This window comes from Mastacembelus armatus, chromosome 15 (genome assembly GCF_900324485.2).
Source record: "Mastacembelus armatus chromosome 15, fMasArm1.2, whole genome shotgun sequence".
Lineage (NCBI taxonomy): Eukaryota > Metazoa > Chordata > Actinopteri > Synbranchiformes > Mastacembelidae > Mastacembelus > Mastacembelus armatus.
In genome coordinates, this window is record NC_046647.1 from 9888009 (window position 1) to 9899871 (window position 11863).

Below are 11863 nucleotides of genomic sequence, written 5' to 3' on the forward strand. Positions count from 1 at the left end.
TTGACCTGTTAATGTACCACTCAGGTGTTTTGTAGAGATGACGGCCTTTAACCTTTGCAGCTGTTTATTGTGCATTATCTTTCATGTGACTCATTTATTTCAGTTTGCAGGCATTACCATGAAGATTGACACGGATAAGAGCTAAATTTCACCATGTCATAGGAGCAAAGATGGACGTTTATACTGATCATATAAAATGTCTGTGTTAATGACTTCACCAAAACAGTGGTTTAGTTTTCTCATACATATGGGTAATGAAGACAAAAGTCTAATGTTATTGTAGAGTTATTTCTGTTTTATTGGGGATGTGTTTAATAATGTGTTTCTACATATTAATCTCTATTTTTATGGGTATTTAATATTTGGTGAATCTGTTTTAGACAAGTAAAGAATATTTTTGTTGCCTTATTCATCTAGACTTGACACATGACAACCAAAATTTGCATCGTACAAAACGAATTCTTCACCTTGCAGTGATTGTAAAGCATATTGATTGTTTTAGCGTTATTTAACATGATTAGCATTTATCCCTGTATTTTTGTGGGTATATTTATCAAACTGAATTAATCTGAGTATGGCTATAGTTCAGGAGATTGAGCTGAGTAGTATTTAGAGTATTTTTAGTAATTAGTTTTGTTATTGTGCTCTATTAAAGTTAGCTGTATTTTATTATCTGTACTCTTTGCCTCTAGCGGCAGGGTGCGGGAACTTGAGCTGCTCGGTGATTTTCGTGAGTCACGTGACTCACACCCTTCGGGTCCACCCGCCTTCCTTGTGTCGGGGCTGGTCTCTCTCCTGCAGTGTGGTCGCAGTGGAAAGCTGGACCTGGTCCCCCACTTTCACAGACTCCCACCATTCTCCTTGTCCGGTTCACTCTGCAGGAGCGGAAAGTTTCTTTCTCCACAAACGGCGGTGAGTTCAGTCGTCAGGTTTCTTTCAGTGTTCATGAGGGTTAACGGTGCCTCATGGTTTTATTGCAGCCTAGGCCTCTAGTGCGGTTTGTTTCCCTAATATAAAGCGGGTTATAGTACTAATAATAGTCAGCACGGTCACAGCTGGCTGATTCAGTTCAGCAGTGAGAGGAGTTGGCTGAGATTGATTGTGATTGTGTAGAAAAGATTTGTTGTTTTCATTAATATTTGAAGTACAGTGCCGAGCAGACCGCAGGAAGACATGCCTGCTTGTAGTTTTCAACAGGTGCTGTAAACAATCCGAGCCTGACGTGCTGCGACTTTCTGACAATAACGAGCCCACTTACAGCATGTGGCTGTGTTTTGGCTGAGAGGTTGATGGAGCTGTTGAGGCTGAGGTCCTGTGCATCACATCACCATCATCATCATCACCCGAAAAGTGCAGGGATCAGCTTTTCTCTGGCCTGTGAAAATGCAGAGGTCCTCCATTAGCAGCTGTGGTCTTTCTGTAGCTGTCTGACAGAGCAGAGGGACATTCCTGCAGACTCCACAGGCATGTGGGGCCTCAGAGTAGGGGGGTCAGGCCATATAAACAATGTCCTTGCCTGGAGAACTGTCTCTGTCCAAAGCGTAGCCTGTTCTGCATAGCAACACAGTTTTTGCTTCTAACTCAGACATTTTTCTCGTGGATCTCCCAGTCTCTCACCAGTGTAGCTGAGTCCAGATTTTCTTGTGTCCTGAATTCAGCTCTTTAGTATTCCTCTGAAAAGATCGTGTCTCAGTTTTTCCAGCACAGATTCAGAAAAGGGAGAGCCAAGTGACAATGTAACAGCCAGTCTTTTGATATATTTGGGTGTTTTGGAGCTCCTATTTCCACACAAGGCCATTACATCCTCCCTGGAGACTCGAATAGTCGTGAGCCTCTGAGAGGAGAAAAAGACCCTCACTGAGTCGTAAACAATGAAGCTCATTTGACTAACATGGCAGCACAACCCTCTGCAACTCAGGGCGATTGAATTTTCTTGAAAGAAAAACACTTCATCTTCACCAGTGCCAGAACATCAGTGAATAACCTTTTTTTGTCTTTTTCTTTCTTTCAGCCCTCCTCTACAGACAAGGTATCTTTATATTTATAAGCTGTTTGCAGCGCATGTGTGATGTTCTTGTCTCAGATTTCTCAAAAATCACTTTTCTTGTGTGTATGTTTTCTCTGTGTTTATTAATTCTCTTCTGGGCATGTGTCCATACGTTTCTAGAGCAGTGTGTTTACTTTGATTTCATATTTCAACACTCATCACATTTTTAACAAAAAAGAAAAGGAAAATAGGTTGTCAAATGCAGGGGTGTCCAATCCTGGTTCTCGAGGGCCACTGTCCTGCTTGTTTTCCAACTATCCCTGCTCTACCCACTGCTCATTATCTGGATCAGGTGTATTCCGTCTGTTAGAATCTGGAAGATACCATCTCAGATGTGGGTGGAAGTGAGGGAAGACAAAGTGAAATGGTATCCCCCAGCTTCTGATTGGCTGAACACACCCGATCCAGGTAATGACCAGTGGGTAGAGCAGGGATAGTCGGAAAACATGCAGGACAGTGGCCCTCGAGCACCAGGATTGGCCAAATGTATTGTAGGTTTTGCAAATAAAGGAATAAATTATTACTAATTGAAGGATTTGCATGTTACTGGTCTGTAGTCATATCCCAGTAATTCACCCCTCAGTCTTGAGAAAAGTAATGTCTAATATAATAGTTTTATATGTGAATGAGTCCGATTTTATTTGTTCAGTTATACTTTTTTATTTTCCATCTTGAAGATCTAAATGTCTGACCACAGTTTTCCCAGTGGTTACAGTACAATTCAGATTAGTGGTCAGACTAATTATTTGAATGCAGATTCAGTCCAATCAGCAGAAGACATTCATATTTAGTAGCAGGAACATTTATCAACACAGACTTCTTTGCCTGATTGCTCTGCTGTGACTGAGACAAGAGTGTGTCGCTGATTAGGTGCCTGCTATTTATAGACAGCACTGTGCATACCCACCCATCAGCTCCATATTTTTATCTTGCACCAGCATGTATCCAAGTGGAGGGATATCTGCAACAATATACACCAACAGACTGCGGGCAGAAGGAATGGGCTCCAAAGAGCAGGCTGTGGCCTTTGCCAACCAGGACTATGAGGCGCTGAAGCAACAGTGTGTGGAGTCGGGCTGCCTGTTTGAAGACCCCTGTTTCCCAGCCGAGCCTCCATCTCTGGGCTTCAAGGAACTCGCCCCCTATTCCTCCAAAACTAGAGACGTGGAATGGATGAGACCCACAGTGAGAAAACTGAGAGCATTTTTTAATGGCTTACTAGTCAAACTGGTCAAATCAAACTGGTATATTTAATACATATAAAAATAAAATAAGAAATATGTGTTAAGACAGCAGACCTAAACCTTGAAATACTTGGAAATACCTCAGCCATTATTCTGTTTAATGCCACACATAATATTTCACAACAGCAATGTGTGTCTGGATGACATAACAGAGTTTCATGTGTAAAAACAACATATCAGTAACACTATCCTTCTTCATGTCATGCAAGCTTGGACGGAATAGGGCGAGTAAGGGCAGGAACATCTCAGACCACTGCAGCTGTTGGCATTTTCTGACCACTCCCTTGCTGTGGTATTTGAGTAGTGCTTGATTAAAACATAGGAAGTTGATGCATACATGCGAGAGAAGCAGTGAGTTGAAAAAAACGTTTCACTCCAGATGGTAAAAATGTGTCTGGATTTTGTGTTTTTGACTCATTCAGGTACTTTCATTCATTTTTTCATAGGAACTGACAGGTGACCCTCAGTTCATCATTGGGGGTGCCACCAGGACAGACATCTGTCAGGGAGCACTGGGTGAGTCCTTGTTAAGTCCTTTATGTTAAAAATCATGAAAAAAAAGCCATAGGAAGACGTACTGGGATGGAAAATCTCCAGTTTGTTTTCTCCTCTGCAGGTGACTGCTGGCTCTTAGCAGCCATCGCCTCTCTCACCCTGAATGAGAAGCTTCTTCATCGGGTCGTTCCACATGGGCAGTCTTTCCAAGATGATTATGCTGGAATCTTCCACTTTCAGGTCCTTTAAGACCATCCACTACCTTTCCCCTCAATATCAAGTGTAAGGCAAGCCATTTAGATTGATGCAGTTCTTGATTATTGCTGTGTGTTGCAGTTCTGGCAGTTTGGTGAATGGGTGGATGTTGTGATAGATGACAGATTGCCTGTCAAAGATGGCGAGCTCATGTTTGTCCATTCTGCAGAGGGCAATGAATTCTGGAGTGCGCTCATGGAGAAGGCTTATGCCAAGTAGGTGTTGAGAGAGCCTGCCTGGTTACTAAATTATTCAGTATGAATGTACTTAGTAGGAAGTTGTAAATCATATTCTGAAGGGCTGAAGTGTCTTTTATGTGGTATTAGGCTTAATGGCTCTTATGAGGCTCTATCTGGGGGAAGCACCACTGAAGGGTTTGAGGACTTCACAGGTGGCGTGTCTGAGATGTACGAGCTCCGCAGAGCTCCCAAAGATCTGTACAGGATAATTGGCAAAGCCCTGGACAGAGGCTCCCTGCTGGGATGCTCTATCGATGTAAGTGCTGAACACACTGGCACAACACCAAGATCCATGCTGCACCGTATTGCAAATGCAATTACGCTAAAAGCACTTCTCTTTATTTTTGTGCCAGACAATTCATTAAGATGACGTAATCACTGTTTTGTTTCAATACAGATAACCAGTGCCTTCGACATGGAGGCTGTTACATTCAAGAAGCTTGTGAAGGGCCACGCCTACTCGGTCACTGGACTGAAGGAGGTCTGTACGTGTATGACTCCTTTCTCTTGATTGGTTGTCAATAAGGATAATATCTATAGTTCTAAGTTGCCCGTCACTTTATATGTTTTGTAGGTTGAGTTCCGTGGTAAAATCGAACGCCTCATCCGAATACGTAACCCGTGGGGCCAGGTGGAGTGGACAGGTGCCTGGAGTGACAAGTGAGTGCCCACAAGCATAAATGTTTCTGCGTAGTAAAAAATTAATTGACCTAAATTTTCAGTTATCTTTTATGACTAGTATATCTCACCCACTCTGTGTCTTTGTTTTATTGTATGTAGCTCCCCTGAATGGAGTGAGATTGACCCTTCTGAGCGAGAAGACTTGCATCTTAAGATGGAAGATGGGGAATTTTGGTAAGATGGCGCAGTAATTTTGTTTTCTTTTTCAACAAGAGTTAAATGAGAATTTGATACCAATCTATATGGTGAATGGGAAGCTACAGCCAGTAAATGATTAGCTTAGCTAAGCTTACCTTAGATACAGGGGAAACTGTATCTAAGGCAAACTGTCTTTTTTTCCTTACACTTTAAATGTTTAATCTGTAATCAAAGAGTGGTGACTTCTCTGAGATCTGCGATATTGGGTTTGTCCTGCTTCTCGTCTTCTAGTCAATATGCGAGGGTGTGGGCGTGTGTCTGACATGGTAGCTTACAGTAAAGGGGACCTGCAGGGAACAGTGTTGGCATCCCAGAAGACGAGGAGTACAGAGGACTGATCTGGGATTTTGTGGACTGTTGTCTGTGAAGCCACCTCCAAATCAACGCCAGGAAAGAGCTGGTGGTGGACTTGAAGTGCAGGGGGCACTCCTGAAGACCTCTTTTGACACACCTTTTTTGGCTTCAGCCAGTCTTGGGCTGCTGGGGCAGCAGCATCACAACTGTGGACAGGAAAAGACTGGATAAGTTGATTAGGAAGGCCAGCTTTGTTCTGGGAAGTCCCCTAGACCAAGGGCTGGTGAATGAGTCCCACTCTATGCATGAGAGCAGCTCTGTCAGTGACAGACTGCTTCACCCCAAATATGTGATGGAGTGTTATATCTGGTCTTTCCTTCCAGCTGCTTTCAGACTATATAAACAGTACTGCTGCCTTTAATATAGTATTGACCTATTCATTTAAGCAAAAGTTGCATTGAGATTTTGGAACCAAAACTGATTTTAATCTTGCAGGATGTCCTTCGCTGAGTTCATGAGGCAGTTTTCACGGTTAGAGATCTGTAACTTGACTCCTGACGTTCTCAGTGACGACGCCCTCAGCCACTGGAACACCATGAAGTTCTACGGCACATGGAGGAAAGGCAGCACAGCTGGAGGCTGCAGGAACCATCCCAGTGAGTCGCATTCATACAATCCCAGGAAAAACGCCTGTCATTGCATACACAATGACATAGATGATGTTACCAAAGTAATCAAGTGATAAAATTTCTTAGTTCTGTAACGTTGCTGAGACTGTGAAACAGGCTAACGCAAATGCACCATCTGTGTAGATACTTTCTGGATCAACCCTCAGTATAAGATCACGCTGCTGGAGGAAGACGATGACCCAGAGGACGATGAGGTGGCGTGCAGTTTTTTAGTGGCTCTCATGCAGAAGGATCGCCGCAGATATCGGCGCCATGGTCAGGACATGCACACCATTGGCTTTGCTCTCTATGAGGTGAGAACAGACATGAAAAATGAGTAGCACCCGTGTGCCCTTTTCATAGTTTTTTCATATATTCAAATCATTTATATATTTTTTTTCTCAGCTCACATGTTAATATTTTACCTTTTCTTTTGTGCAGATTCCAGACGAGGTAGGTAGAACATCAGTTACTACAGTTTACTTAACCAAAGACTTTAAATGTACATTTTTAACGTGTACATGACATCACTTCAGTGTAACTAAAATGTACCACAAATCATGTGTTGTTTCCTACTGCCCTTAGCACAGAGGCTGCCAGAATGTCCATTTGAAGAAAAATTTCTTTTTGAGCAGTGCATCGTGTGCTCGCTCAGACACCTTCATTAACCTGCGTGAAGTGAGCACACGGCTGCGACTGCCCCCTGGCGAGTACATCATCGTCCCCTCCACCTTCGAGCCCGGTAAAGAGGCTGACTTTGTCCTCAGAGTCTTCACTGAGAAACAGTCAGAAACACAGTATGTATCTTTTGCATGTGATTTTAAAGTCAGCCTATGTATTTGAAATGTGTAGAAATAAAAGTCTCATTGCAGCATGTTTTTTGTCCATTGCAGAGAACTGGATGATGAAATCTCTGCTGATTTAGGAGAAGATGTGCGTACAGTTTAAGTGACACATCGCAGCATTGGAAAAGGGAAATTGTTACCTGACCTACTATATGAATACAACTTTTTTTGCTTTCCTATAGGAGGAAATAACTGAAGATGACATTGATGACTCCTTTAAGTCTATGTTCGCCCAGCTAGCGGGAGAGGTAGGCTCTGAACAACACATTTGTCTCACTGTTTTGAATCCTTGTTTGCATTTGTACTTAGTAAGACCATTTAAATAATTTTGCATAACATGGTTGTGGTAATAGTGGTGTTAATATGTTATGGTGTTTTTAGTGGTATTATATGTATCTAGAGGTTATAAGTTCCAAAACTTGGCCGTCCTTGTTACTGATTAAATTAAAGTCAATAAAGTCAGACTTACTTGAACTTAGGCCTGTTTCTTTTTTCTTGTTGTTTGTGCTTTTCTAGGACATGGAAATTTCTATTTGTGAACTTCGGACCATTCTAAACAGAGTCATCTCCCGTCGTGAGTTTTAGTTAACAACTCAGAGATACTGGAAGGTTGATATATTAGTAATGTATCTTCCATTACAGTATTAGATTGCACACAGTAGAGTGTACACCATTCATTTCACCGAGTAATTGTAGGTCAGACTGTTTCCGATGTGGGATTTTTTACCATTTCAGACAAAGATCTGAAGACTGATGGCTTCAGTATGGAATCATGTAGAACCATGGTCAACCTAATGGATGTATCCTCTTGAGGGATTATTGGGTTAACAACTTTTACATCGATTTTTACTTGAAACAAAAATACCATGGATTTAGCATGTTCATGATTGTTCCTTGACACCATGCTGTCCAGAAAGACGGTAGTGCTCGCCTAGGGTTGGTGGAGTTTCAGATCCTCTGGAATAAGATCCGAAAGTGGCTGGTAGGAATGTGTAAAATAACTGTCAATGGAGTATTATTCATACATACAAACTCTGTATTTCTATTGACTTTTCTGACCCTGTCTCCCAGATCATTTTTAGACAGTTCGATCTCGACAAGTCAGGGGCCATGAGCTCGTATGAGATGCGTCTTGCTGTGGAGGCAGCAGGTATGATGCTGTTGAGCATCACTTCCACATTCACATACAGTACACAAACTCATAGGTGAGACTTGCAGCCCTTTCTTTCATTTTTGTTCTGTTCCTTGTGTAGGTTTTAAACTGAACAACACACTGCACCAGATTTTAGTTGCCCGTTATGCAGAGAATGAGATGATTGATTTTGACAACTTCATCTGCTGCTTGGTCAAGCTTGAGGCCATGTTTAGTAAGTAGCATTGCTACAGATGCTATCAGAAATATGATTATAAAACATTAAGCATCATTCCAATAGCATTACAATACCATTGACAAAACTTTTTTTTTTTTTTTTAAATCAGGGTCTTTCAAGCATTTTGACAAGGAGGAATCAGGAGTTGCTGAGATGAATCTCACAGAAGTGAGTTCTGTTTTAAAAATAATTAGAAAATTAAAAGCAATTCATAACTTTTCTCCTTTTCTAACAGTATTTCTCATATTCCTAGTGGCTTTATATGACAATGTGTGGTTGAGGAGGACCATCGTTGTGGTAAAGGTACAGTGCCTGCAGACTACCATGAACCTGAAGCCCTGAAGACCCATTGGCCTTAATGATTTACTAACACCTAGGCATACCTAAAGTAGGAAAAAAGCAGTATAGCAGAAAAGTCCAACCCACTGTGTCCTGTATGAATTTCAGAAGCTATGCAAACCTACATTATGAAAAAAGTCACTGTGCCGCATCTGTCACTCTGTAAAAACAGCACGAGTCTGCATGACAAATCACTAGCTGTAATTGTGATTGCATTCAGTTGATTTTATATTTCTACATTTTTGTCTTGCTCTCAGTATAAATAAACTTAGGGCTGTTTTGCAAGGTACAAGAATAAATTCGATTTTTAAGGTGTCACTGTAGGGCTTTAAAGGTCTTAGTTTTTCTTAAATGTTATACTTTTTAGTTTTCCTGATTTTGTAACAGAAAGAACAGGATCCTGTCTTCGGTCTGTAGTTTAATCATTGCAACACTAGGTGGCAATACAGACCTAATCTGATGTCAGTAAAGATTTAAAAAAAATTTTTTTTATTTGCCATTAGGTACTAAAGTTAAGCGTCTTTATGTATTATTTTAGTTGAAGTCAAGCAGCTGACTTTTAATTTAATTGTTTTTATTTTAAACTGGGATTTAAATTCAAGGCAGCTGCTAATGAAGTTGCCTCACATTAGAAATTAATATTTCTAATTACAGTTCTTTTAAGTGACACTTGCAGGGATCACAATACAGAATGCAGTATACGTAGCACTAAGATGTTATTGTGTTGTGAATGTATGTTGTGCCTTCAATAAATATTTAACAGTTCATGTAGTTGTTCATTGTGTTCATCAAAACATGAGCTTGACTCATTTGGCTGTAAAGCTCCTAGTAAAATGGCAAACAAAATTAAACCTGAGTCTATTAAATACATTAAGTAACAATGAAATGTAAAAGAATGACAATACCTGACAGGGGGTATGGTCCTTTGAAATTTAATCAAGACAACATTTACAAGCATAACATGTTCAGGAGGTGTAGTCAGTGTATATGTAAGTATCAAAAATCACCACTGAACGTTATTAAACAAAAGAACTAGCAATTGCTAACACTTTAGAGTAGTCTCCTTCCATTTTACGGAGATGTGTGGGTATAGGGACCTTAATCCTTGTTCCTGTAGGGTTCCCATTGTCCTCAATCAGAACAACATTGTTCGAATCAAAACGTGGATTCATGCGGTCTCCAGGCATTTTGTGACCAACGATTAGTGCTTTCTTCTTCTGTCCTTTGATGGCAAGCAACACTTTGTCACCAACTTTTCCTACACCATTCTTGGTGTACACGTGGATCACTCTTGGCGGGCGGTGATATGGTGTATTTCCAAGAGAGCTGTTGTCCACTACGCGCACTCTTGTCATTTTTTGAATTGCTGCTGTGACAACAGACACGCTGACAAGACAAAAAGTAAGTGGGTTATCTTCACCTTTCACCTTGGAGAACTACTACCCTTTACTGAATACTGTCTCACTGATCATGCTAATAACTACAGCTTTCCTTCAGAGGAAGATCAGCAGCTGTGCAAGAAATTAATTATTCTATTAGGCAAACTTTACAGAAAAAGACTTTTAAAAAATGAACAAGTTTAAGGATTGGAGGCTGGCTGTAGTTACCATGTCATGGAGACAATGTGAAATGTCAATGTCAACGATAACTATGCATGACACGCAATCATCTCCAGCAGATTGGTACATCTTACAAGTAATTCAGGTAGTTTTCCTACATATATGTTGAGAAGCATAACACATTATCAGCTTAGATCAATAACCTGCGTCTGAGAAAGAAAATATTAATAACAAAGGGGAAGCACTTTGCTGCTCTCTTAGTGACTGTCGCAGTAAAAAAAAGTCTTACCTAAATGCCCTATGATGGATTACGGAGGATGTTTCTAAGAGGAGTCCAGTAAGGGATCTTGTAAGTCGGGGCAGAGCCATGATTACAGCGAGAAATGTGTCAGCTACAGAGAGAAATCACGTCACATGTTAGCAGCTAACAAGCTAAAGCGCTAATACCATCTAAAAAGCATTTAATGGGCGGGCAGGTCTTAACGGCAGAGCACGATCAGTTTTTGCTTTGACAAATAAGACCAAAAAAATGACTTGATTAAAATCATCAGTGATTAAGTTTAAAACATCAGCCTGAACTCGTTACCTTCCTGTCATGCTCCTCGCCAATGTCAAACGTGTGGCGTCACCAACCTGCGACCACCGTTAGCTAATAATCACAATAAGTGTTAACATATTAACCTCACCAGGATTATTAATATATTCTTGTTTAACAATTAACATTAAACGTCAACTGCTAGTCCCTACATATAAAAGCGTAGTTAAAGAAACGGACCGTGCGACATAGCGACCCCAGTTAGCTTGGTTGCTATTTTGTGTTACGACATAGAGTCGCGCTGGAGCGCACATAGAATCGGGAACCATAGAAGCTACACAACAAACACCCGATAAACGATTTAGCGATAATGGAGTGTGAAGATGCAGCTTCTCTTCTAAACATATCTACTTTGTACGTCATACTCAGACTGCTCCTGCTGGACTAGTTTGTTTGGCGATAGTGGTTTAACTGGCTGGAAGGTACAATCGTATCAGTTTAGACTTGTCTTCTAATTACTTAGTAGGAAGGACGGATGATTTGGGCTTTTCTTTATATATGCGCTGAAATAAAGAGTTGACACTTCCTGACTTTAAACAAAACAAGCACAATGATATCCAGCGGTTTATATATTCATCACGTATGTGAGCAATGAAAGTCCAAGAAGCCTTAGCGTTAATGTTATGTATATATTGCAACATGAAAATACTGTTGCTGCTGACATTAAATGTAAATATATCGTGTCACTGAATCGTCCTAACTTAGGCTGGACACAAACTAGACGATTTTAATCGCGACACATTATTTGTGTATTTTTATGTGGTGTCAACACGATTATGTCACTGCCCCTGGTTGGGTCTGAGCCTGGATCGTAAATATCAAACATCTGGGCTAAAGGAGCACTAATAAAGAAGACATGCTTGTTGGATATGTTGTTGACACGTGTCTTTTTAAAACGCATATCATTACCAAAATAGGGCCGAAGTCACGTTTGATCACGCGAGTCTCTGTGAAATCGCGTGTCTGTGGACTAGCCAACGTGAACTCTACTTCAGACAGTAGGTGTGTGGTCTCGGTCTCGTTGGATCCTCTAC

The 11863-nt window shown here is 40.9% G+C and overlaps 2 protein-coding genes across 3 annotated transcripts; one reads left to right on the forward strand and one right to left on the reverse strand.

Moving 5' to 3' along the window:
* The first annotated feature begins 750 nt into the window (after nt 1-750).
* Nucleotides 751-8708, forward strand: LOC113132270 (calpain-1 catalytic subunit-like). The gene is made up of 23 exons (XM_026310256.1): nt 751-912; nt 2012-2029; nt 2986-3232; nt 3738-3807; nt 3908-4026; nt 4123-4256; nt 4368-4536; nt 4678-4761; nt 4855-4940; nt 5061-5135; nt 5949-6109; nt 6266-6435; nt 6563-6574; nt 6707-6918; nt 7015-7054; nt 7149-7214; nt 7483-7540; nt 7702-7766; nt 7880-7948; nt 8038-8116; nt 8220-8333; nt 8446-8504; nt 8590-8708. Exons 3-23 carry the CDS (start codon nt 2987-2989, stop codon nt 8614-8616), a joined length of 2115 nt encoding a protein of 704 aa, XP_026166041.1. The 5' UTR covers nt 751-912; nt 2012-2029; nt 2986; the 3' UTR covers nt 8617-8708.
* Nucleotides 8709-9591: 883 nt separating this feature from the next.
* Nucleotides 9592-11057, reverse strand: mrpl14 (mitochondrial ribosomal protein L14). 2 transcript variants are annotated; one of them, XM_026310268.1, is made up of 4 exons: nt 11010-11052; nt 10821-10883; nt 10524-10626; nt 9592-10061 (listed from the first exon to the last, which is right to left on the reverse strand). In XM_026310268.1, exons 3-4 carry the CDS (start codon nt 10601-10603, stop codon nt 9695-9697), a joined length of 447 nt encoding a protein of 148 aa, XP_026166053.1. In that variant the 5' UTR covers nt 10604-10626; nt 10821-10883; nt 11010-11052; the 3' UTR covers nt 9592-9694. The 2 variants fall into 2 exon arrangements, with proteins under 2 accessions (XP_026166053.1, XP_026166052.1); XM_026310267.1 differs by having other exon boundaries at nt 10821-11057.
* Between the last annotated feature and the right edge of the window lie 806 nt (nt 11058-11863).